Source organism: Bos grunniens, chromosome 9 (assembly GCF_055505025.1).
Source record: "Bos grunniens cultivar Pamir isolate PY7600 chromosome 9, Bosgru_T2T1.0, whole genome shotgun sequence".
NCBI classification, from domain to species: domain Eukaryota; kingdom Metazoa; phylum Chordata; class Mammalia; order Artiodactyla; family Bovidae; genus Bos; species Bos grunniens.
Window position 1 is genome coordinate 34,834,768 of NC_141173.1, and position 26,508 is coordinate 34,861,275.

Genomic DNA, 26,508 nt, shown 5'->3' on the forward strand with positions numbered 1-26,508 from the left:
CCTTCTCTTCCGGGGAAGAGAGGAAAAGCTTTTTTGAATTTGCGTCTGTGGGTTGAGGCTTTTCAGAGTCGCCGGTTCTCTTCTCGGTTAACCGTGAGTCTCTGGGTAAAAATAAGGGCCTACCTCAGATTTTCAGGCCGGGAAAGGTAATCGACACCGGGCAGCACTCCTTTGCCCGCGAGCCAGACGACATCTGCTGCGGGATCCGAAGAGGAAGCCAAGCATAGGAAAGTGTGACAGCGGCCGGCTCTGCAGGCCGGTAGGAACTGACCGTCCCAGCCCCGGATCCCTAGGCCCAACGCTTTGACCCAGTTAGTATCGGGACTGGTTTCACGTCCTGGCCTTGGGACGTTGGCATGGACCTTTGGGCAGGCTCCGGCACCTTTCGCCGACCTCCACACATCTGTCATCCACTTGTTCTGATCTAAGTGTTGGGGAGCTCAAGCACACTCTTCTGGGTCCTGGCCCGGGAAAAGAAGAAACTTCTCTGGGTGTCACGTTCTTTGCACTGATGGTTTGGGAGAATTTACATCAAAATCAGAGACTGTTTTCACTTGTCTGAGGAAAAGGGGTGGGGGGGAGGAGAGACAAAGTTGGGCGATCTTATGAAACTAAATTTACTTAAATGGTGGGGATAGTTTCCTTATTTTCACTTTGTTTGTTTTAAAACAATTCCTAGCTGAAAGATAGTCTAGATAGTAGAAAGGTTATGACTGTGCTTGCTTTTAAAAAACATCTTAGCAAAATTTGTGTCATAGCCAGAACTTTGTAAAACCCAGAAGTGACTGCTGATTCAGTACAGCTCATTTTGTAGGCCGAACCTCAGAAAGGTGAGGTGTCTCATCTAAAATTATGAAACCTGAGATTATAACCCAGTTCTCTTGGCTCTGGAATCGGTGCTCTTTTAAACTGCGTTTGCTGCTGCTGCTGCTAAGTCGCTTCAGTCGTGTCCTACTCTGTGTGACCCCATAGACGGCAGCCCAACAGGCTCCCCCGTCCCTGGGATTCTCCAGGCAAGAACACTGCAGTGGGTTGCCATTTCCTTCTTCAATGCATGAAAGTGAAAAGTGAAAGTGAAGTCGCTCAGTCGTGTCGGACTCTTAGCGACCCCATGGACCGCAGCCTACCAGGCTCCTCCGTCCATGGGATTTTCCAGGCAAGAGTACTGGAGTGGGGTGCCATTGCCTTCTCCGAAACTGTGTTTACTGTGCTTTTTTTATATTTTGGGTGGAGAGTGCAGCTCTGGAGCCTGACTGGGTTAGCATTTTGGCTAATCATTTTCTGGTGCTGGTGACTATGAGCCAGTTTCCTTCATTTAGAATGATCGTGTGTGCCCAGTCAATTCAGTCCTTACAACCTCATGAACTATAGCCTGACAGGCTCCTCTGTACATGGGATTTTCATGGCAAGAATACTGGAGTGGGTTGCTGTCCCCTCCTCTAGGGGATCTTTCCAACCCAGGGATCCAACATTGCAGGTTGGATCCTGCATTGCAGGTAAATTCTTACTGCTGAGCTATTAGTGAAGCCCAGAATGATAGTAATGGTGCTTAAATTAGTTTGACATGTAAAACTCTTCAACTGTTAACTGCTATTATGAAATTTATTTGTGCAACTCATTGTTAATAACTTTAAAATTTTTGTATTTAGATATATTGGTTGATAAGGTTTCTTCTCTTTGTTTTCTCTTACTTGGCTTATTTTACCTGGGCGAGTTTATATACATTATTTTTTCTTCACCTCAGTCCAGACACACTTTGAAATTTTTGAAAAATTTTTTATTTCAATTTGCTGTATCATTGCCTTTGTTTAGGGATTCCTTGGTGGCTCAGACAGTAAAGAGTCTGAGCCAGGGCTCCATCCCTGGGTCAGGAAGATCCCTTGGAGAAGGAAATAAGAACTCACTCCAGTATTCTTGCCTTGAAAACCCCATGCATGGAAGAGCCTGATGGACTACAGGCCATAAAAGTCAGACACGACTGAGCAACTTCACTTGTGCTTTGCCTTTGTTTTATCCAAACCATAAACTTGAAATACAGTAGTGAAGTTTTGGTTGAGATTTATAAATAGTATATTTGAGGAACAGTAAGGACATTGAAAATTTCTTCATCTAAATAATCTAGTTATAAATAACAAATATAGTTGTTCCAAATCCTTTTATAAAATGTATTTTCTTTTTCTTCAGCTCTTACTTTCTAACATAAATAACATTGTATTCTTTTCTAGTTACCGGCTCTACCATGCTATCTTGTGATATTTGTGGTGAAACAGTATCCTCAGAACCAGACATGAAGGCTCACCTCCTAATTGTTCACATGGAAAATGAAGTTATATGTCCATTTTGCAAGTTGTCAGGTGTGAATTATGATGAAATGTGTTTTCATATTGAAACTGCTCATTTTGAGCAAAATGAACTAGAAAGAAACTTTGAGAGGATTAATACAGTACAGTATGGAATTTCCGATAACAGGAAGGACAGCAGCCTACAGTGCAGAGCAGACATTAATTCAAGTGTTCATTCAGCTTGTGCATCTAATCAGCCGAAGATTTCAGCTCAAAGCCTGCCTAAGGATGGTACTTTAAAACATAAAGACTTTTATTCAGAGAACTTAACTGAATCTAGAAAATTCCTGAAAAGTACAGAAAAACAGTCTGACCGAACCAAAATTAAAGAATCAATTTATGAAACAATGTACAGTCCTCCTGAATGTCCATTCTGTGGAAAAATAGAAGATAATAGTCAAGATATGGAAACTCATGTGAAAACAAAGCATGCTGATCTTTTAGACACTCCGTTAGAAGGTAAAGTATTCATTTTATATAATAAGTAGCATGAATCTCAATTTAATATGTAGTATCCCAAAAGTTGGTTTGTAAATAAGATCACTACAAACGTGTTTTTAATTTAAGTTTATAGCATTGCTCATTTGCCATTATTATAATATGAAACTACTATAATGGAAAAGAGTTTTGATGCAAACAGTAAATGTTTCATCTACTTCAAAAGTAGCTGTAGAAACTTTCTGAGGAGAAGTAGACTCACAATCTAGTTTCCAGAGGAAGAAAGTGAAAATGAAAGTGTTAGTTGCTCAGTCCTGTCTGACTCTTTGTGATCCCATGGACTGTAGCCTACAAGGTTCTTCTGTCCATGAAATTCTCCAGGCAAGAACACTGGAGTGGGTTACCATTTCCTTCTCCAGGGGATCTTTCCAACTGAGGGATGGAACCTGGGTCTCTTGCATTGCAGGCAGATTCTTTACTATCTAAGCCACAGGGAAGACCAGTTTCCAGAGGGTATTCTTTTATTTACCACCAGGCCAGTGGCATCTGGATTGTCTGGGATTCTGATTTTCTGTTAACTGAGTTCTACTTTGATTCGTTTTTGATCAGAGAGCAAACTTTATGATTTAAGTTCCTTTGAATTTGTTGAAGTTATTGAAATTTGTTTCATGGCCTAAGATATGGGATATGGTCTGTCTTAGCACATGTTCACATGTTCCATAGACATTTGAGGAAAAAAATGTATATTCTGCTGTTGTTGCATCAAATGTTCTATATTTGTCTATATTTGTGTGTTGTTTGTGTTCAGATCTTCCATGTCCTTACTAATTTCCTGTCCAGCAATGCTACCAGTTTTTGGAAGGAGGTTAAAGTTCCCAATTATGATCTATATATATCTATATATCCCAGTATATTTGTCTGTTTTTCCTTTAGGCTATATCAGACTTGTTTCATGTATTGTGAGGCTCTGTTGTTTGTGCATACACATTTAGAATCATATGTCTCTTTGATACTGTTGAGTTTTAAGAATAATTTATATATTGTGGATACAAGTCCTTCATTGGATTTTGCAAATATTTCACAGATATTTTCTCCCAGTCTGAAACTTGTCTTTTCATTCTCTTAACAGTGTCTTTCACAGATCAGAAGTTTTTACTTTTAATGAAGTTTGTCTTATTTGATTTCTTTTTTCATGGGTTGGTGTTTTTTCATGTTTTGGTGTTGTATCAAAACTCTGGCAAACCCAAGGTCACCTGTCCCATGTTATCGTCTAGAAGTTTTGAATTTTACATTTAAGTCTGATTCATTTGAATAATTTTTATGAAAGGTTAAGGAGAGAAACCTATATTCAGGTCAGGAAGCAACAGTTAGAACTGGACATGGAACAACAGACTGGTTCCAAATAGGAAAAGAAGTACGTCAAGGCTGTATATTGTCATGCTGCTTATTTAACTTATACGCAAAGTACATCATGAGAAACGCTGGGCTGGAAGAAGCACAAGCTGGAATCAAGATTGCCGGGAGAAATATCAATAACCTTAGATATGCAGATGACACCACCCTTATGGCAGAAAGTGAAGAGAAACTACAAAGCCTCTTGATGGAAGTGAAGGAGGAGAGTGAAAAAGTTGGCTTAAAGCTCAACGTTCAGAAAACGAAGATCATGGCATCCGGTCCCATCACTTCATGGGAAATAGATGGGGAAACAGTGGAAACAGTGTCAGACTTTATTTTTTTTTAGGCTCCAAAATCACTGCAGATGGTGATTGCAGCCATGAAATTAAAAGATGCTTACTCCTTGGAAGGAAAGTTATGACCAACCTAGATAGTATATTCAAAAGCAGAGACATTACCTTGCCAACAAAGGTCTGTCTAGTCAAGGCTATTGTTTTTCCAGTGGTTATATATGGATGTGAGAGTTGGACTGTGAAGAAGGCTGAGCGCCGAAGAATTGATGCTTTTGAACTGTGGTGTTGGAGAAGACTCTTGAGAGTCCCTTGGACTGCAAGGAGATCCAACCAGTCCATCCTAAAGGAGATCAGTCCTGGGTGTTCATTGGAAGAACTGATGCTGAAGCTGAAACTCCAGTACTTTGGCCACCTCATGCGAAGAGTTGACTCATTGGAAAAGACTCTGATGCTGCGAGGGATTGGGGGCAGGAGGAGAAGGGGATGACAGAGGATGAGATGGCTGGATGGCATCACCAACTCGATGGAAATGAGTTTGAGTGAATTCCAGGAGTTGATGATGGACTGGGAAGTCTGGCGTGCTGTGATTCATGGGTCACAAAGAGTCGGACATGACTGAGCGACTGAACTGAACTGAAGGAGAGGGCATATATTCATTTTTTGAATTTTAATAAATGCTATTTTTTAGGAAAGTTTCAGGTTCACAGTAAGATTCAGTAGAAAGTACAGGGAGTACCCAAGTACCCTCTGTCCATACGGACATGCTCCTAAACTCCTCCAGCATTCAACAACCCATACCAAGTGATACATTTGTCAAAGTCAGCGAATCTACATTGATGTCAATATCACCCAAAGTCCATGTTTATATTAGGGTTCACTCTTGGTGATGTACACAGGTTTTGACAAATGTATAATGACACGAACCCACCATTTAGTATTTAGTATCATACAGAATAGCTTCACTGCCCTGAAAATCCCCTGTGCTCCACCTGTTCATCCTCCCTTTCTGTGGCCACTGGCTACCATTGATCTTTTTATACTGTCTCCATGTTTTTGCATTTCTTAGAATGTTGTATAATTGGAATCATATGCCATGTAGCTTTTTCATATTGGTTTATTTCACTTAGCAATGTGCATTTAAGATTCCTCCATGTCTTTTTATGGCTTCATAGCTTTTTTTTTTACATTGAATAATATTCTTCTGGATGTTTCACAGTTTATCTGTTCACCTACTGAAGGTCCCTTTGGTTGCTTCCAAGTTTTGGCAATTACGAATAAAGCTGCTATAAACTGTACTGGCTTTTGTGTGGACAGAAGTTTTCAATTCATTTTGGTGAACACAAGGGAATTCGTGATTTTGGATCATGTAGTAATAGTATGTTTGGTTTTATAAGAAATTGCCAGACTTTTTCAAAGGGATTGGACCATTTTGCATTCCCACCAGCAGTGAATGAGAGTTCCTGTTGCTCAAGTCTTTGCCAGCATTTGGTGTTGTCTATGATTTTGTTGTTGTTGTTCAGTCACTAAGTCACTCCAACTCTTTGTGACCCCCATGAACTGTAGCACACCAGGCTTCCCTGTCCTTCGATATATCCCTGAGTTTGCTCAAACTCCTGTCCATTGAGTCAGTGATGCCATCCAACCATCTCATTCTCAAAGTATTGGAGCTTCAGCTTCAGCATCAGTCCTTCCAATGTATGTTCAGGGTTGATTTCCTTTAGGATTAACTGATTTGATCTCTTTGCTGTCCAAGGGACCCTCAGAAGTCTTCTCCAGCACCACAGTTTAAAAGCATCAATTCTTCAGCACTCAGCCTTCTTTACGGTCCAACTCTCACATCCATACATGACTAAGAAAAACCAGAGTTTTGATCATACAGATTTTGACTATCCAGATTTTGGTCATTCTAATATATATGTAGTGTTGTTTTATTTTAATTTGTAATTTTCTAATAACATCTGTACCCAGTATCAGCTAGGTCTTGGTCTTATAGAAGTACCATTTCTCTCTTGGGCAAGTTGTACCTGTCTGTCTGCAGTGCTGGTTAATGGATGCAGCTCTTTGATCTTATGCTGCAAACTAGGGCATTTGATCCATGTCCAGCTTTATGCTAAATGCTTGAATTCTGCACATCACTACTTAGTTTGGAGGGTACTGAGAATCCAGCCCCCAAAATCCATATCTAGACTGACCACTATTTACCATTTGATTTTCCTTTCTCCTTTTCTTATTTTGACTACAGAGCTGAATATTTATTATTAATATTTCCTTTCACTGTAGTGATAAGAGGTTTGTGCTCAGTCTTTCATCTAGAAGTAGAAAATTGCTTTAAATCCAACTACAAAGAGTTTTTACTTAATATAGTTAGTGAGTAGTAGACAGTCTTTGACTTGATGTGAAAAATCTAAAGATTTTAAAAATAAAACCAACTAAATTATATCTCTAATACAGACTGTAATCAACTACTCTATGACTGCCCTATGTGTGGGCTCGTCTGTACAAACTACCATATTCTGCAGGAACATGTTGACTTGCATTTGGAAGAAAGCAGCTTTGGACAAGGTATGACTATATGTTTAAAGATAAGGATGTTATGATTTAATTTCTACTTCTAGACACTTATCTACTTTTTAGATTAGTGTTATAGAGGGGAAGAAAACACACTGGTTAAAAATAAATCTGTCCCTTAAAAAAATTTTAATACAGCTTCAACTTGTCAAAGATTTTTCACAGAAAAGATGTAAAGGATTAACTGGTGTGACCAACAATTGAATTAGGGGTGTGCATCCAGGGTTTTGACCCAGAACATCAGAAGATAATGAAATATTGTACCATTTTTAAAATCTTTTTGATTTAAAAGTTGAGGCCATTCTTTCAGCAGCTGGAAGTAATTGAATTTAACATCTTAACAGTAAAAATTGTTTATGAACTCAGAAGCTGCCATATGGCACATGTAATTTTAAAAAGAATGTGAAGTATGTGACTTCAAAGTTTTTCAAGTACATTTTCAACTACTCTTCTAGCTTCTTTATTACCACTGACTAGTTTTATAAGAGATTCTAAAGTTTTCTTCTGTTTCCCTATCTTTTTTGCTAGTGGCATTGATTAAGTAATCATGATGGTGTCTTAGAAGTGGAAAGATCCTATTTGAGTTTCACAATTCCATTGAAACAAAATATAAAGTAGACAAAAAGAGAAACCAATTGTGTTCTACTGGATATCAGTTTCTTAAGGTACATAGATATCTCCTGTTACTGCAGAGGTTTCTAGTATTCATTAGCAGCGATCCTGGTACGGTTAGTGATGTCCATGGACAGCATTACCTGATCACTCAGCCTAATACCAAGATGAGAATTGCTGCAGTAAAGATGGGACAGTTCTTTACTGTGTTGGTTCTTTACTAATTACTGTGGAAGAATAACTCTGAAGTTGAGTTTCTGATAATTCTTTGTTTATGATAAGCTTTGTATGCTGCTGCTGCTACTGAGTCACTTCAGTCCTGTCCAACTCTGTGTGACCCTATGGACTGCAACCCACCAGGCTCCTCTGTCCGTGGTATTCTCTAGGCAAGGGTACTGGAGTGGGTTGCCATGCCCTCCTCCAGGGGATCTGCCCAACTCCAGGATCTAACCCGGGTCTCAGGCAGATTCTTTACCACTGAGCCACCAGGGAGACCCAAGCTTTGTTTGGGTACATGAGTTATTCTGTAACCTCCATAGGCTTACACATAGGCTATGTGTACTCCATAGGCTGGAGTCTGAGGTGAGTCTGAGTGAATCACTGTAGATAGCCTTATAAGTATGCTAAAAATCAGTTTTGGATTGTGTATTTCCACCAGTAAAAGTGGGGACCAATTAGGAAGAGGTATCAGAGGCTGAGAGATTTGAAGGAAAAGAAAGAATATTTAGATACATAATTAAACCATCAAATTGGGAGGTCAAGGAGATGCTAGCCAGAGAGCACTGAATAATGGATGTGTAGCACACTGGATAGAGAGCAAAATGGGCAAGTTATACTCTTTGCTTGAGGTCAGACATTAGGTTGTGATCTAATAGCTGTACTTTGCTCACTTGTTTTTTTATTCCTTAATTATTTCCACCATACCCACCGCAACCAAGTATTTCTCTTAAAAACCAATCTGCCTTATATGTATTAATGAGGGGCACCACTCCAGGGTGCTACTTAATTTCTCTTAAGTTCTGATTTCTTCAATGGATAATAATACTTAACTTCCTAACTGTTATGAAGATCCAAATGAGATAATTAATGATAATTAATGAGAAGTGTTTGTCACAGCCTAAACACTCGGTGAATATTAGTGGTTTAAGTGGAGGTTGTACCCTTACAGAGGCAGTTTAAGTTCTGCTGGATTTATACTCAGTGTTTCTATGACATCATAGTCATGAATAAATGGCAAAATAATAGCCTTTACTCCATTTTAAAAATATGTACTAACATATAAGTGAGCCTTGATTTCAGTCTTTTATTCTAAATATTAAAAATATATAATAGGTGTGAATAGAGTCCAGTGTTCTAGAGATCTAGAGTTGGCTCAACAGCTTCAACAAGAAGAAGACAGAAAGAGGAGATCTGAAGAATCAAGACAAGAAATGGAAGAATTTCAGAAGCTGCAGGTACAAAGATTAATAATAATTATATTATTTTGGTTTAGTTAGAGTTCTTATTTTTCAAACATGCTGTTAAGACTTCAGCTTGTTATTTTTGTCTTTATTATAATACAAAATATTTTTTACATATATTTTTTATTGTTCATAACAACCACCATTCATAAGTATGCATTTGCATACTGGAGCAAACACTTGTTATAAAGCGGCAGTCCCCAGCTTTTTTGGCACCAGGGACCAAGACAGTGTTTTCATGGGCCTGGAGTGGCAGGGGAATGGTTTCAGGTTGATTCAAGTGCATTACATTTATTATGCTGCTGCTGATCTGACAAGTTTCAGACAGTAATGCAAGTGATGGGGAGCGGCTGTAAATACAGATGAAACTTTCTTCACTCACCTACTATTCATCTCTGGCTGTGCGGCCTGGTTCCTGATAGGTCATGAACTGGTACCAGTCTGTGGCCCTGGAGTTGGGGACCCTGATGTAAAGTATCTTATAGTCTTCCATACTCCATAAAGTTATTTTAGATTTTTTTTTTTTTTTGAACAGCAGAGGAAGAAATGGAAACAAAGAGTGCTTATGTAGCTTAACTTGTTCAGGATTGGGCAGTATTAAATGGTGAAACCTACTTTTAAACTTATGTTAATGGAGAAAACTAAGAAATTGAGACTCAGAATTTTAAATGTTTGCATAAATACTTAAAACAGAAACTTAGAATTAATGTCTCCTGAGTCTTAAATTCTTTTAGTGACTGCAGTTCAGGAATTTAGAAAGAACCATTTTTAATGGAAAATGCTTTTTTATGAAGTTTGAGCCTATTTTAGGTGAATGGTAGTATCTACTGAACTAAACTGGTAGCTTCTTTTATATTTTAACAACTTTTTCTACTCTTTTCAGTCCTAACTTGCTGTAGACTATGTAGTCATTTGCTAATAATGCTCATAGATTTTAAATGTTTTTTCTATGTGCTTATAGGATAATGTGTGAATAAAAAGGATTTATGAATGAATAGGTTTGAAAATGTTCAATTAAACAGGTTTGTGTACCTGATGTCTTCTTAAAGCCTTTAATATACTAATATGCATTGTACATATCATAATCTTCCTGAACTTGTTTGACCTCTAACTTTTTTTCCTCTGATTTCTTGCACATGGCTATTCTTTCTTTAGAATATCTAATTTAGGCTATTTTTCTCATCTGTGGCTCATCTATTTGCATAATTATTTTCCCACCAAGATTCAGAGGAGAAAAAAGTTGACTTTTCCTATATCTTCTCTACCTTATATTATCAATACAAAAGTTTTCAATGTTTAAGGGAGTATACGTTTATTATGTAACTTTGCAGGTTAGTTGTTTAGATCTCAGAAATATTTTTGTAGGGGCTGTTTTAACATATTATTTTAGATTTTCTGTCAGTATGCAAAAATATAGTTCATTTACTGCATAGAGTGAATACCTGAGTGAATTGTGGATTAAGTAGGCCTTTGTAGGCTAGCCTAGGAACCAGGGAAGAAGTACAGGCTCCTTGATAGGTTGTCTTCAAAAAAATCAGCAGAATGGTCAGAACTCATCTGCTTTTCACATTACCATTAGTAGGAAGACTGGATTCTCTACTTTCCCTACTTCAAGGAAAAGAAGTTTCTTGCCGTAATGGTTGTTTGTAGAGAAAGGCTGTTATTAACTCAGGGATTTTTTTGTTGTGTAATTATTTTTCATAAAAATCTGTAAGTTGACTTATATAGAAGTCAATAAACCAGAATGTTTCAAAATATATTTCCAGATATATAAAATAGTGGTAAATTTCTCACCTCATTGATGTAAAGGGACATAAAAATTAAGTCATTTGTTTTTATGTTCAATAGAGACAATATGGTTTAGATAATTCTGGAGGGTACAAACAACAGCAGCTACGAAATATGGAGATAGAAGTAAATAGGGGAAGAATGCATCCATCTGAATTTCACAGAAGAAAAGCTGATATGATGGAATCATTAGCTATTGGTGTTGATGATGGAAAAACAAAAACGTCTGGTGAGTATTTAATCCAAATCATGGTTTTAATATTTCATACATCACTGAAGTAATAGGATTATTTGAATTGTGCTTGATTTTCACAGCCCACAGTTTATATAGTTTTAGGTGAGACCATGTATTCAAATAATTTTTTTGTGTGTTGTTTTAAAACTCCTGATCTTTTATTTTTATAGTAAATGATTCACTTTTATCTTGTATCAATTTACTTGACATTTGAAAATGGACCTTTGAGAATAGTTTTTATTGAGAGCTTACTATTTTCCAGACAATTGCTGTCTAGTAGAATGTAAGTGAGCCACATAAATAATTTTAAATTTCCATTAGTCACATTAGAAAAATAAGACTAGGTGAAATTAATTTTAATATTTTTCCAATATGTCCAAAATATATTTCAATGTGTAATCAGTATTAAAAATTATCAGTGCAGTATTTTGCAATCTTTGTACATTCTTTAAAATGCAATGTGTATTTTAGTTTGCAGAACATCTGAGTTTGGACAAGCCACATTTCAGATGTTCAGATAACCATATGCAAATAGTTTCTGCCATATTGTTCAGTATAGTTTTAGACATTAAGACCTTATATATTGTATCATGTAACTCTCAAAAGAAAAACCTTGTGTATTATATTTTTCTGGATGAGAAAATTGTGACTTAGAGAGATTAAATTACTTTCCTAAGGTAAGGTTGGGCTTCCCAGGTGGCACTAGTGGTAAAGAACCTGCCTTCCAATGCAAGAGACATAAGAGACACAGTTTCAATCCCTGGGTTGGGAAGATCCCCTGGAGAAGGGCATGGCAACCCACTCCAGTATTCTTGCCTGGTAAATCCCATGGACAGAGGAGCCTGGAGGGCTACAGTCCATAACGTTGCAAAGAGTCAGACATGACTGAAGCAAAGTAGCACAAGGTGAGGTTGCATAGCCCATTTGGTATTCACAATCAGATCTGCCTTGTTCCAAAGAATGTATTTTTTCCTGATATTTTCCACATTTTAAAAAAACATATCCGTTCAGTTCAGTTCAGTTCAGTCACTCAGTCATGTCTGACTCTTTGCGACCCCATGAATCGCAGCACGCCAGGCCTCCCTGTCCATCACCAACTCCTGGAATTCACTCAGACTCATGTCCATCAAGTCAGTGATGCCATCCAGCCATCTCATCCTCTGTCATCCCCTTCTCCTCCTGTCCCCAATCCCTCCCAGCATCAGAGTCTTTTCCAATGAGTCAACTCTTTGTATGAGGTGGCCAAAGTATTGGAGTTTCAGCTTCAGCATCATTCCTTCCAAAGAAATCCCAGGGCTGATCTCCTTTAGGATGGACTGGTTGGATCTCCTTGCAGTCCAAGGGACTCTCAAGAGTCTTCTCCAACACCACAGTTCAAAAGCATCAATTCTTCAGCACTCAGCCTTCTTCACAGTCCAACTCTCACATCCATACATGACCATCTGTTAGTATAGTTAAAAAAGATTATATGGAAACAGCTTTGTTCCTGCTACCCAATTTTTATGAAACTTAATGTTTTCAAGCTGTAAAACCTTTTATATGTATTTTAGACCCCTTGTATACCCCTCTTTGATTTCTAATTTCTCCTCCTCCACAAAGGGAATCATTATCCTGAATTTGGTATTTATCAATCTCATATATGTTTTAGTAATTTTATCTTGTATGTAAGTTTCCATAATAATATATAATCTTTTATATTTTAAACTATGTGTAAGTTGGTATACAATATGTATGCTCTGATTGAATTTGCTTAAATATGTTGACTCTTAAACTGTGCTGCTTTCACTTTGCTGAACAGAATTTGCTTTTATGACTTACATTGTTTCCAGTGTTTTATTCTTAAAAATTATGAACAGATTTCCTCCTCAAAAGTTTCTCTAACATCCAGACTAGAAATACTAGATTAAAGGGCATTTGCATAATTAATTTCATTGAGTATTATGAAATTGTTTTCTAGAATGGTTGTAACCTACATTAGGTCATTGTGTTTTTGACTCACACTTTATTTATATTGTGACTCTTTAAAGTTTTTGCCATTTAATGGTAAGATACACCTCTTAATTGTATTTCTCTGATGTCTCCTGAGTTTGCGTCTTCTGTAAATAACCTAGTCCCTTTTCTCGTCTTTGTTGGATTTTTTGTCTTTTTCTTATTGATTTTTGGCAGTCCATTAAGTATTCAAGATATTAATTATTCATTGATGATATGAAGAGCAGTTTTCTTCTTCAAATCTATAATTTGCCTTGAACCCAGGTCTCCCGCATTGCAGGCAGATTCTTTACCAGCTGAGCCACAAGGGAAGCCTGAGAATACTGTTGGGTAGCCTATCCCTTCTCCAGAAGATCTTTCCAACCCAGGAATTGAACCGGGGTCTCCTGCACTGCAGGCAGATTCTTTATCAGCTGAGCTATCAGGGAAGCCCAAATTTTGTATATGGTGTCTTTAATTAGGCAGAATTTTAAATTTGAATGTAATCAGACTTCTCAATCTTTCCCTTTACTTGTGTCTTTTAAGTGTCTTATTTAAGAAATTCCTGCATCTTTAATATCATAAACATATCCTTTTATATTCTTTAAATATTTATACCCTTAAAATGGATAACCAGCAAGGACCTACTGTATAGCACAGGAAACTCTGTTCAATATTATATAATAATCGTAATGGGAAAAAGAATTTGAAAAAGAACAGAATTATGTATAACTGAATCACTTTGCTGTATACCTGAAACTATCACATTGTTAATGTTAATCAACTATACTCAATATAAAATAAAAAGTTAAAAAAATTATATATATACATGGAAAAAGCAAGAGAGTTCCAGAAAAGCATCTATTTCTGCTTTATTGACTATGCCAAAGCCTTTGACTGTGTGGATCACAAGAAACTGTGGAAAATTCTGAAAGAGATGGGAATACCAGACCACCTGATCTGCCTCTTGAGAAATTTGTATGCAGGTCAGGAAGCAACAGTTAGAACTGGACATGGAACAACAGATTGGTTCCAAATAGGAAAAGGAGTTCGTCAAGGCTGTATATTGTCACTCTGTTTATTTAACTTATATGCAGAGTACATCATGAGAAACCCTGGACTGGAGGAAGCACAAGCTGGAATCAAGATTGCCGGGAGAAATATCAATAACCTCAGATATGCAGATGACACCACCCTTATGGCAGAAAGTGAAGAGGAACTAAAAAGCCTCTTGATGAAAGTGAAAGTGGAGAGTGAAAAAGTTGGCTTAAAGCTCAACATTCAGAAAACGAAGATCATGGCATCCGGTCCCATCACTTCATGGGAAATAGATGGGGAAACAGTGGAAACAGTGTCAGACTATTTTTCTGGGCTCCAAAATCACTACAGATGGTGACTGCAGCCATGAAATTAAAAGACGCTTACTCCTTGGAAGGAAAGTTATGACCAACCTAGATAGCATATTGAAAAGTGGAGACATTACTTTGCCAACAAAGGTTTGTCTAGTCAAGGCTATGGTTTTTCCTGTGGTCATGTATGCATGTGAGAGTTGGACTGTAAAGAAGGCTGAGCACCGAAGAATTGATGCTTTTGAACTGTGGTGTTGGAGAAGGCTCTTGAGAGTCCCTTGGACTGCAAGGAGATCCGACCAGTCCATTCTGAAGGAGATCAGCCCTGGGATTTCTTTGGAAGGAATGATGCTAAAGCTGAAACTCCAGCTGAAACAACCTCATTCAAAGAGTTGACTCATTGGAAAAGACTCTGATGCTGGGAGGGATTGGGGGCAGGAGGAGAAGGGGGCGACAGAGGATGAGATGGCTGGATGGCATCACTGACTCGACGGATGTAAGTCTGAGTGAACTCTGGGAGTTGGTGATGGACAGGGAGGCCTGGCATGCTGCGATTCATGGGGTCGCAAAGAGTCAGACACGACTGAACGACTGATCTGATCTGATGTACATAAAAACAATTCCTTCGTGTAGATCTTGGTATTTTTTTATGCCAACCGGAAGTAGTTATATCACATAAAAATCAACCCTCTGTGATAAACCATAATGAGGTTTTTAAATTGGGAGCAAACTGATTAGAACTGAGCTTGAGAGAGAATGATATCCAGCATAATGTATAATAAAATGGAGAGATAACATTCGTTCAGCAGTGTACTTTTATGTGCTAGGCCCTGTAGATGCAGAAATGAAAAATGCAAACAATTTCAATTCAGCATAAGTAATACGCTAGTATTAGGAACCTTGCATTGTGTAAAACAAGCAGGACAATAACTAAGACTATGTCAGTAAAAAGGTAGAAGATGGAATTGGCAGGATTTACATGTGCCCTTGAAAAAGAGATTGATACTGGAAATGTATGAGACAGACATAGAAAGGTGATACCCTTCTAAACCTTCTATATCTCTTTTCCACTTTAGGAATTATGGAAGCACTTTATAGGTATTATCAGAATGCTGCCACAGATGTGAGACGTGTGTGGCTTTCTGCAGGAGTGGATCACTTTCATTCATCTTTTGGTGATAAAGGTTGGGGTTGTGGTTACAGAAATTTCCAAATGCTGCTTTCATCATTATTGCAAAATGATGCTTATGATGATAGCTTGAAAGGTATGTGAAATACAGACTCTGAATTTACCATCTAATAAATACATATGATGTGGAATGAATTAATATATAATATGCATATTAAAATTGATAGCTTTAATAAAGATGTATTTTAGTGGATATTTGCATTAAAAGTCTTCATTCTGGTTGTAGGAAGAGAAAATGATATAGTAGATGTCAGAAATAACTGTCTTATAAATGTTAGCTTCTTGTAGAATATATGATGTACTGCTTAGTATTATTCAGTACTTTAGTAACTGTCATATTACATGTTTGCTTTGTATAATTTTAGGTATGTCAGTTCCTTGCATTCCAAAAATTCAGTCTATGATTGAAGATGCATGGAAGGAAGGTTTTGATCCACAGGGTGCCTCTCAGCTTAATGACAAGTTACAGGGAACAAAGGCCTGGATTGGAGCATGTGAAATATATACCCTTCTCACCTCCCTGAGGATAAAGTATGTACCTAAAAAGCCAAGTTAATGTTATTGTTATGTCTAGGAAGTTTTTGTTGTTTGTGCTTTTTATCAAAGGGATAGTTTAAAAATAAAATTTAAGTAGCATTAATAAAATTAAAGACTTATAATGAAAACCAACCACACATACCCTGTTTCTTGCTCTTCTCTATTCTCAAGTTTTATTTCTTAGAGACGGCTGTCACTTTCATTGTTTTTAAATAATATGCTTTCATGGCTTTTTCTTGGTTTGTCAGCTTTAGACATTACCTGTTGCATTCTCCTTATATCTCCCACCTGTTTCTCCTCACTTTTTATAATATGGTTAAATCTCCAGTTTTTATTAAGTTAGAGTCATAACTATGTAAATATTATTCACTAATGATTTTATATCTTTCCTGAAAAGCTTTTTAAAGTTTTCCTTAAGAATTGCCTTACCTTTTCCCTTTTACTATTTGACTGCATCATGGTAAAGTTTTTGCAGAAACTCCATTTATGTAATCTGAGGTACTCCTTATTCCTGGAGACGTTTTTCTTGAACCCGATTGTCCTCTTCTCTAGTCTGGATTGTTTGCTTCTAGATCCTTTCCATAGCTCTAATCGTGTTGCAGTTCTTCATTCTGTTGCATTAGATCCTGGATTTTTTTCCTGGCTTCCATGTCTTTCTCATTTTTGGATTATTCTCTTTTACTTGAACACTTCCTTTATTAGCTTCCTAAGAAAGGATGCCTAGTCTTATTACTGAGTGATAGTTTGTGTTGCTATATTATTCTTAACTCAAAATCATTTATGGATTAGATTAAGCTTCCCTGGTGGCTCAGAGGTTAAAGCGTCTGCCTCCAATGCGGGAGACCTGGGTTCGATCCTTGGGTTGGGAAGATCCCCTGGAGAAGGAAATGGCAACCCACTCCAGTATTCTTGCCTGGAGAATCCCATGGACGGAGGAGCCTGGTAGGCCACAGTCCACAGGGTCGCAAAGAGTCAGACATGACTGAGCGACTTCACTTCTTCAAGTTGTTCCTCTACTAGCTTCTAACAATAAGTATTACTTAATGAGAAGGCAAGATGTACCTGGAGAATCCCGTGGACAGAGGGGCCTGGTGGGCTACAGTCCATGGGGTCACAAAGAGTTGGATATGACTGAGGGACTAAGCACATAGTGGTTAAGAGCTTAGACTTTTTGGAGTAAAATTGCCTACAACTGATTCTAGCTCTCTGCTTATTAACTCTATGACTTAACTTGTTCGTACCCTAGTTCCACCATTGAAAAAAGAACACATAAATAGAGACTGCTTCATAGATTTGTAGTGATGATATAGTGCTTAAGACTGTGACTGGCATGCAGTAAGAGCTTAAGGGTTCACTGTTGTTTGATGAATATGATCTCTCCAGTTTTTTTTTTTTTTTTTTCTGGCACTCCTGTTTGTTGGCCCCTGAACTTTTTTGACTTTTTGAGTTCACTGGTCATGTCTTACTTTTTGATCTTTGCTTTTTGTTTTACTATCTGGATTCTCAACTTTATCTCCTCACTACTGTATTGAAATTTTTATTTTAACAATAATGTTTTTTGATTTTAAGGAGTAATTTCATAGCATCATAGCCTTTTATGATTGTAAAATTTTTCTATTCCTTGCATTTTTCTGTTTCCTCCATGTTAAATTAGTTTCATGTCTATTTATTTTAGTCTGTTCATTTAGAAGACTTCCTTCTAACTTTTAAAAATCCTTACTGTTTTTCCTAAAGTGAAGAATGAGGCACTAAAAAAGCTGATTGGCAGTCCTGTAGGGTTTCTGGCGCTTGTAGTTGAGAAAACTTCATTTCTTAGGTGGAAGTTTGCTGTGTGGTTGGGGACTCTCCAATATTAGTATAAGAGACAGCTCTTTTCTCAGAGTCCATTCTTGCCTATAGTTCCTCCACTAGGTGAGGAGTTGATTAGTGATTTGCTCTATTTATTCAACCTTCGAGTTAATCTCTGTTTTCAGCCTCAGTACTATCCTACCCAATACCTGGTGTTCATTAAACTTCTGTCCTCTTTTGGGTTTTAAGAAAGTTGTCTCTATTTCTTTGCATTCACTTTTATGTTTACTCTCTCCTGCTATCCATTTTCCAGAAATGTGTGCCAGTTTCTTGTTGGACCCTATTCTCTTTCTCCATAGGTGTTTAAATCATTTTCTCCTTCAGTATTATGTTGTTGGGCTTTCAAGAGGCATCAGAGATAAATGCTTATGATCATCTTTAATAGAAAGTTTGCCTTAAGCTTCATGACTGTATATTTCCTTTTATGTTTGTTTCCAAGTCATTTTGCCAGTGTTTTACATCATTTCTATATATGAGTTATATTCAGAGATGAAAATACTTCTTGAATTTTAAATAGAAAAATGACTGTGTATATAATAACTTTCTTGAATTATTAAATTCAAAGGACTGTTTTAATGCCCTTTAAATTTTTCTTCTTTTCCTTTTTGCCAGTCTGGTCACACCTTCAGATTGTTTATACTATATCATGTTTTGAGCTTTTAAGTCATTTTTAAGGAAAGGAAAATTTTTGTTTAAAGTACCTGATATATCAAGCTGTTTTCTTGGTACCTGTAATAAGTTAGTTCTTTGTAAAGCCTTTTTATTACTATACCCTCAATTTGTTTACTAGTTATTTAAATGTCTTCCTTTTGCTCTCTGTGAATTTATCCATAGAATACTATGCAAATTCTCAATCTAAACTTGTAGTCAACTGCTAACCCCAGATCACTGTTCTTACTTTTTGATAGCTTTTCCAGAAGTTCATTTCAATATTTAAAGCTCAGGAGTAATCAGCTGAAAGTTATCAACATTAAACTTGGTGAGGCTGAAGATAGCAACCAGTGCAATGTGGGTGTGTCTGGAAACTTTATGGCCAAGAAAGACAAGAATAGGATATCTGTGCTATACTTTAAAGTGAAAATAAAGCTTTTAATTGTTTTTCCTTTCCTTTATACTCAGTCTTTTTAAAATAGTTGTTGAGAAGTGTAAATAATGCTCCTGGTTAAAATAATTTGATTTATTCATGGTTGACTTCCTCTTGAGGAAACAGTACCAGTATGGTCTGTTGCTAAATAGAGGATAGATAGATGTATAGATGGGGGTACACACAGGTTTTCTATGATCTTTACAGGTATTCTTTTCTTGTCTATTATTGAAATTTGAGAGAACTGACAGGAAAAATATTTGGGATATTTTTGATAGCTCCTCATGGCTGCTGAGGAATTAAAAATCAACTTCTAAGTAATCGTCAGGTTTAGAGACTTTAGAATAAAAGTCCCCATGTCTCAGGTTATATGTAGACTCTTTAAAATCAGGTATGATCCTCATTTACTACAAAGGGAGATTTTCTGTGTGAGAAAATTTTTGTAACTTTGATAGCTGTCATCAACCTTAAGTTATTAAAGAATTTCCTCCTAAAATAACAGTTTTCAGATAAATAATAAACTTTTATTTCTTCTTAGGAAAATAATGATGAAATAAAATTAATTTAAAATGTTTGCATTTTATAACTCCATTTATAAAAAAGTTTTTAAAATATTTTCTAAATAATCCATTTTGTAAATTATTTTATAGGTGCCGTATTGTTGACTTTCACAAGTCAACTGGTCCTTTGGGTACACACCCTCGCTTATTTGAGTGGATATTGAGCTACTATGCTTCAGAGAGAGAAGGAAGTCCAAAAGTAGTGTGTACATCTAAACCTCCTATCTATCTTCAGCATCAAGGTTAGTATAATTTATAGATACTGAGTGTAACTTATAAGATGATTTATTTATATAAGACAACTAATTAGCTTTTGCTTTAGAGTATGTTAAGATTCTGATAATGAGAGGAGAGAAGTACACTGACATTACTCTGATTTTTAGAGCTATAGCATCATCATAATACATTGCAGTAATAGATGATATCCTTGATATCTTTGGGGCTACCTGATTCAGGGCTACCTCTGCCTTTATTGTTCATCATTAATTTTTTTCAGGGCTTTTCCTCACTTCAATGAGACCTTCCCTGGCCACCCTTTAAAATTTTTTAACTCATTACTCATCCCTCTCTAGCACTGGCATTTCCTTTCCCTCTTCCCTGCATTACTTTGCTTAACTTTTGTTTACCTCTTGGAACCATGAGTTTTTGTCCCCCAGCAGTTAAATTTCAAATCCTTTTATCTGAGATCACTTAAATAAAAAGGACTATGGGATTAGGAAAAGAAACTAAAATATTTGGCATAGTAGAAGTAGAATATTTTGCCATGAAGCCTTTGGAAAACTAAAATTGAACGAAAGAAAACTGGAGGTTAGGAAGTAGAACTAAAGTTTTGTGTCTGAGAACTGAAAGAACTCAGATAAGCAATATGTCAGAGGGACTGACTGTATTTATATTTGAAACACACATAAAAAGTATATATAAGGTGTCTATATATATGTGTGTATGTGTGTGTATAGTAACTTACACCTGTATGTACCTGCTCAAATAAGTGTCTCTCTCACATTTATATATGTACTCTTTTTTGATATTTCTATAGGTCATAGTCGAACAGTTGTTGGAATTGAAGAGAAAAAAAACCGAACATTGTGTTTACTAGTATTTGATCCTGGGTGTCCTTCTCGAGAAATGCAGAAACTCTTAAAGCAAGACATGGAAGTTAGCAGTCTCAAGCAACTACGGAAGTTTGTGGGGAATTTAAAACATAAGCAATACCAGATAGTGGCAGTAGAAGGTGTGCTTTCTTCAGAGGAGAAAATTGTAAGTATCTAAATATTTTTCATGTGACGCTTGGACAGGTTGAACTTCAAAGTGTAAAATTTTTAAGTTAAAAATCAATGTTATTCCTTTGTAACTCCTAACACCTCATTTTATAATATTAGATTGGCAAAGATATGTTGTTGTTCATTTAATTCCAGAATGGACATCTTTAAATTTAAGATGATACCCAAATATTGTCAAATACTTTGCTGAGAACTTCATAAAAATATTTAATTTTATAATACATAATTTAATTTTGATTATCAGGGAGTAATGAAAATGGCAACAGTATGATAAGAAAGTCTAACTTAATCAAGGAGTTCCAGCTCATATTGGTCTTGGTTGATTAAATGTGATTCTAAAGATTCCTGAGGCTCTATGTTAGGCACTTGGATGTATTGGATGTACTATTGGAGATATAATTATCACACTATTGAGAGAGTTAAGTATTCTGAGGGACATGTTTTTCTTTCAGATTCAAGAACTGTTCATACACATAATACTTACTGGATATATACAATTCCAGAAATTAACTCCAGTGGTGTTGCCTCTTTATCCCTTGCATTTAAGTGATGAGCAGTACATTATAGAAAAATTCCTAAGAAGTGGATCCCCTCCATTTGTATAAACAGAAGCTATATGGTAGCATATCAAGTCTGGAAAATGCACAATTCTCTAATCTTGAAGAAAAAAAGTCCCTCTTAAGTACTCCACATTTGTTTCCCTCTAAAGAGAGAAGGGCATCCCTTATGGCTCAACTGGTAAAGAATCCTCCTGCAATGTGGGAGACCTGGGTTCAATCCCTGGGTCGGGAAGATCCCCTGGAGAAGGGAACACTTACCCACTCCAGTATTCAGGCCTGGAGAATTCCATGGACTATATAGTCTGTGGGGTCACAAAAAGTTGGACAAGACTGAGCAACTTTCACTTTCAAAGGGAGAAGAGACACCGCAGTAGAGAGGAGCATTTATGAAGAATAATAGGATCATGAGGGAAAGGACTAAAGTTGTTTGAAAAGAGAGAGAGCTAGAGTAATCTTTTTAGCCTCACAACTTGGGATATAAAGGCAAGGATTGTTGAAGAAGTTCTTCAATTTAATTATGATAAGTTTCTTTGCAAATGTTTGTGCAAAGAGGTTTCTTTGCAATGACTTAAATACCAAAATTGCATTCCTTTTTTTTAACCCTATCATTTATTTGGCTGAATGAAGTTAGAGGTTAATTTTAACTGTTAGAAAAAGCAAGATGCTTGCTCACCAGTATACAGATAACTTGAGATCATAGATGAGGTTAGATACTAAGATGGAGTTTAGCTGAGTATTTTATTTGGCTGTTATCTTTCTGGTCTTGAAAGTGAGGCATTGGTGGTATTTCTTTGCTCATAGTCTCATCTTTATCTCTCCTTCCCTGTTTTTACTTGTCTCTCTCTGAATTTCAGCCAGATTTTTACTTTTGATTCATTATTCCATAAAAAGGTGATATTTTCTTTTTAATTTTTTGTGCTTTATCTTTATCTCAAATTTTCTTCATTTTTTTTTTCAAATTTGCTTTGCATTTTTACTTGGTATTACTTCTCATTATATTTTTTTAATATAAATTTATTTATTTTAATTGGAGATTAATTACTTTACAATATTGTATTGGTTTTGCCATACATCAACATGAATCCGCCACTGGTGTACATGTATTTCCCATCCTGAACACCGCGCCCCCCCTCCCTGTACCATCCCTCTGGGTCGTCCCAGTGCACCAGCCCCAAGCATCCAGTATCATGCATCGAACCTGGACTGGCAGTTCATTTCACATATGATGTTATACATGTTCCAATGCCATTCTCCCAAATCATCCCACCCTCTCCCTCTCCCACAGAGTCTAAAAGACTGTTCTATACATCTGTGTCTCTTTTGCTGTCTCACATACCGGGTTATCGTTACCATCTTTCTAAATTCCATATATATGCATTAATATACTGTATTGGTGTTTTTCTTTCTGGCTTACTTCACTCTGTACAATCGGCTCCAGTTTCATCCACCTCATTAGAACTGATTCAAATGTATTCTTTTTAATGGCTGAGTAATACTCCATTGTGTATATGTACCACAGCTTTCTTATCCATTCATCTGCTGATGGACATCTAGGTTGCTTCCACGTCCTGGCTATTATAAACAGTGCTGCGATGAACACTGGGGTACACATGTCTCTTTCAGTTCTGGTTTCTTCAGTGTGTATGCCCAGCAGTGGGATTGCTGGATCATAAGGCAGTTCTATTTCCAGTTTTTTAAGGAATCTCCAGACTGTTCTCTATAGTGGCTGTACTAGTTTGCATTCCCACCAAGAGTGTAAGAGGGTTCCCTTTTCTCCACACCCTCTCCAGCATTTATTACTTGTAGACTTTTGGATCGCAGCCATTCTGACTGGTGTGAAATGGTACCTCATTGTAGATTTGATTTGCATTTCTCTGATAATGAGTGATGTTGAGCATCTTTTCATGTGTTTGTTAGCCATCTGTATGTCTTCTTTGGAGAAATGTCTATTTAGTTCTTTGGCCCATTTTTTGATTGGGTCGTTTATTTTTCCGGAATTGAGCTGCAGGAGTTGCTTGTATATTTTTGAGATTAGTTGTTTGTCAGTTGCTTCATTTGCTATTATTTTCTCCCATTCTGAAGGCTGTCTTTTCACCTTGCTTATAGTTCCCTTTGTTGTGCAGAAGCTTTTAAGTTTAATTAGGTACCATTTGTTTATTTTTGCTTTTATTTCCAATATTCTGGGAGGTGGGTCATAGAGGATCCTGCTGTGATGTATGTCGGAGAGTGTTTTGCCTATGTTCTCCTCTAGGAGTTTTATAGTTTCTGGTCTTATGTTTAGATCTTTAATCCATTTTGAGTTTATTTTTGTGTATGGTGTTAGAAAGTGTTCTAATTTCATTCTTTTACAAGTAGTTGACCAGTTTTCCCAGCACCACTTGTTAAAGAGATTGTCTTTTCTCCATTGTATATTCTTGCCTCCTTTGTCAAAGATAAGGTGTCCATAGGTGTGTGGATTTATCTCTGGGCTTTCTATTTTGTTCCATTGATCTATATTTCTGTCTTTGTGCCAGTACCATACTGTCTTGATGACTGTGGCTTTGTAGTAGAGCCTAAAGTCAGGCAGGTTGATTCCTCCAGTTCCATTCTTCTTTCTCAAGATTGCTTTGGCTATTTGAGGGTTTTTTTTGTATTTCCATACAAATTGTGAAGTTATTTGTTCTAGCTCTGTGAAAAATACCGTTGGTAGCTTGTTAGGGATTGCATTGAATCTATAGATTGCTTTGGGTAGTATACTCATTTTCACTATATTGATTCTTCCGATCCATGAACATGGTATATTTCTCCATCTATTGGTGTCCTCTTTGATTTCTTTCACCAGTGTTTTATGGTTTTCTATATATAGGTATTTAGTTTCTTTAGGTAGATATATTCCTAAGTATTTTATTCTTTTCGTTGCAATGGTGAATGGAATTGTTTCCTTAATTTCTCTATTTTTTCATTGACTTTAAAAATTATTTCCTAATTTCCTAAATTTAAGTTGTACTATTCCTTACAGAATTTTCATTATCTTGAAAAAAATCCAAGATTTTAGCTTTTTTGATATTAGATGATAATGCATATTTTAATTAATTGACTTCTCACTTAACATTTTTAAAATTTCTTTTCAAGGCTAGGAGACAAGCTTCTCAAGTCTTTACAGCTGAGAAGATCCCTTGAAGAAGTCAGCATTTCAGTGATTGTGGAATTTTTCTTTGTTTTCCAAATTCCAGTATTAACCTTAATACAACATATGAATCTGTGAATTTTCTAAATACTCCATTTATATTTTAATTTCTAAAATGTCTAAATTATACCTTTAGTGCTTCATTGTTTAGTAATTATTCCAATAAAATATCTTGTTTGCATTGTGAGTTTTGTATTTCTTGATTTATCCATGTTTCAGAAACTAGTTTTGTGTTATAGTCATATGACTATTTGTTGAGTTCTAACTTGTGTTAGGTATTCTCAGTATTTTGCATGTATTAATTAGTTTGATTTCCAAAATATTTTATATTCTGTGAGACAAATACTGTTATTAGCCCTATGAGGAAGCTGAAACTTTGGAGATTAGTAATTTGCCCAAGAAAGTGGCCCTAATCCAAGATGTGAACCCAGACTGTCTCACCTCCAAGCTCTTACCATTATAGCATTCTGCTTTATTCTGTTATTATATATGTAATGAAATTCCCTCCTCCCTAGATAGAAAGAACCTTAATACTTCATAGGCATAGTTCTGAAAAGAGTAATTTGCTTTTGTTAAATATTTGCACTCTTATATAACTGTGAGAGTCATATGTTTAATGTGTCCTGTAAGAAGGAATCTTTCAGTTTCACGTTAGATTTGCCAGTTAAGGTTGAAGCAAGAATCTTATTCTGGCCAGTTTTAAGCAGAAGAGAATTCGTTCAAATTATCAGAAGTTCACAGAATCCACAGGTAACTAGGGAACTATTCTAGAACAAAGGCAACAGTTGAGGCTAGAATATGGCCTAATATTATAGCAAGAGCAATCAAGTTAGGAGTTGAGGTAGAATGTCTGCTTAGATTTCAGATTCCATAGAGGGCACATCTGATTAGCATGTGACCATCTACCATGGGTCAGAGGCACTTTCTTAAAAAGAAATCTGGGTAGATGAAAAAAGAGATATTAAATTAAAAAGGAGAAGCAGTAAGGGGCTGCTACCCCATTAAAAAACAAACAAGAACTTACTTGAATGAAGTTCTATGAATATTATCTATTATATTAAATACTAAGTGTTGCACTCTTGGAATGAATAGTATTGCCAATTGGAAAATTCTGGAAAACCTCCTTTCTAATACTGTCATTCAGACTGGTAAACAGGTTTCCACTCTATATCCCCATGCAGTTATGGTGCTTCATGCCATCCTTATCTCTTACCTAGATGGTGTAATATCCTCCTAACTGGTCTGCTTGTCTTGATCCTCTGTCAGTCCATCTTCCACACAGAAGCCAAATTGTTCTAAAATACAAATATGATTTTGTGACTGCCTAATTGAGTCCCCTTCATTGCTCATGATTAAAATCCAAACGTCCTATACAATCTGGGCTCTGCTTACCTCTTCAGTTTCATCTCTCACCATGCTCAAAGTTTCACTCTTTCAGCCTAAAGTCCTTTGCCAAAATACAGCTGGTGCTGCCTAGGATCCTTTCCTCCTTAGTTCTTCTCTTAGAAGTGCTTCCTGAACTGCTCAAGTTTGGATTAAATATACCTTCTAACCCACTCCAGTACTCTCGCCTGGAAAATCCCATGGACAGAGGAGCCTGGTGGGCTACAGTCCATGGGGTCGCAAAGAGTTGGACACGACTGAGGAACTTCCCTTTCTAAGGGTTTGATAAGCAATGTTGCTTGAAGGTAAGATCACTCATCTGCAAACTGCCAGTCTATGACAAGAAAATTACAGAAACTACAATTACTGATACTTTCATTTTACACATAATAACCATGGAGTAGAAGGGTTTTTTATTTTCATTTTTTAATTGGTTCTTCACCACAGGGCTTG

At 36.6% G+C, this 26,508-nt stretch overlaps 1 protein-coding gene across 2 annotated transcripts; it reads left to right on the forward strand.

Moving 5' to 3' along the window:
- The first annotated feature begins 14 nt into the window (after positions 1–14).
- On the forward strand, positions 15–24,859 carry ZUP1 (zinc finger containing ubiquitin peptidase 1). 2 transcript variants are annotated; one of them, XM_086317174.1, is made up of 10 exons: positions 15–311; positions 2,226–2,801; positions 6,920–7,030; positions 8,981–9,102; positions 10,957–11,125; positions 15,525–15,713; positions 16,003–16,168; positions 19,757–19,908; positions 20,703–20,923; positions 24,618–24,859. In XM_086317174.1, the coding sequence occupies exons 2-10, from the start codon at positions 2,240–2,242 to the stop codon at positions 24,663–24,665; spliced, it is 1,740 nt and encodes a 579-aa protein (XP_086173300.1). In that variant the 5' UTR covers positions 15–311; positions 2,226–2,239; the 3' UTR covers positions 24,666–24,859. The 2 variants fall into 2 exon arrangements, with proteins under 2 accessions (XP_086173300.1, XP_086173301.1); XM_086317175.1 differs by having other exon boundaries at positions 15–259.
- The last annotated feature ends 1,649 nt before the right edge of the window (positions 24,860–26,508 follow it).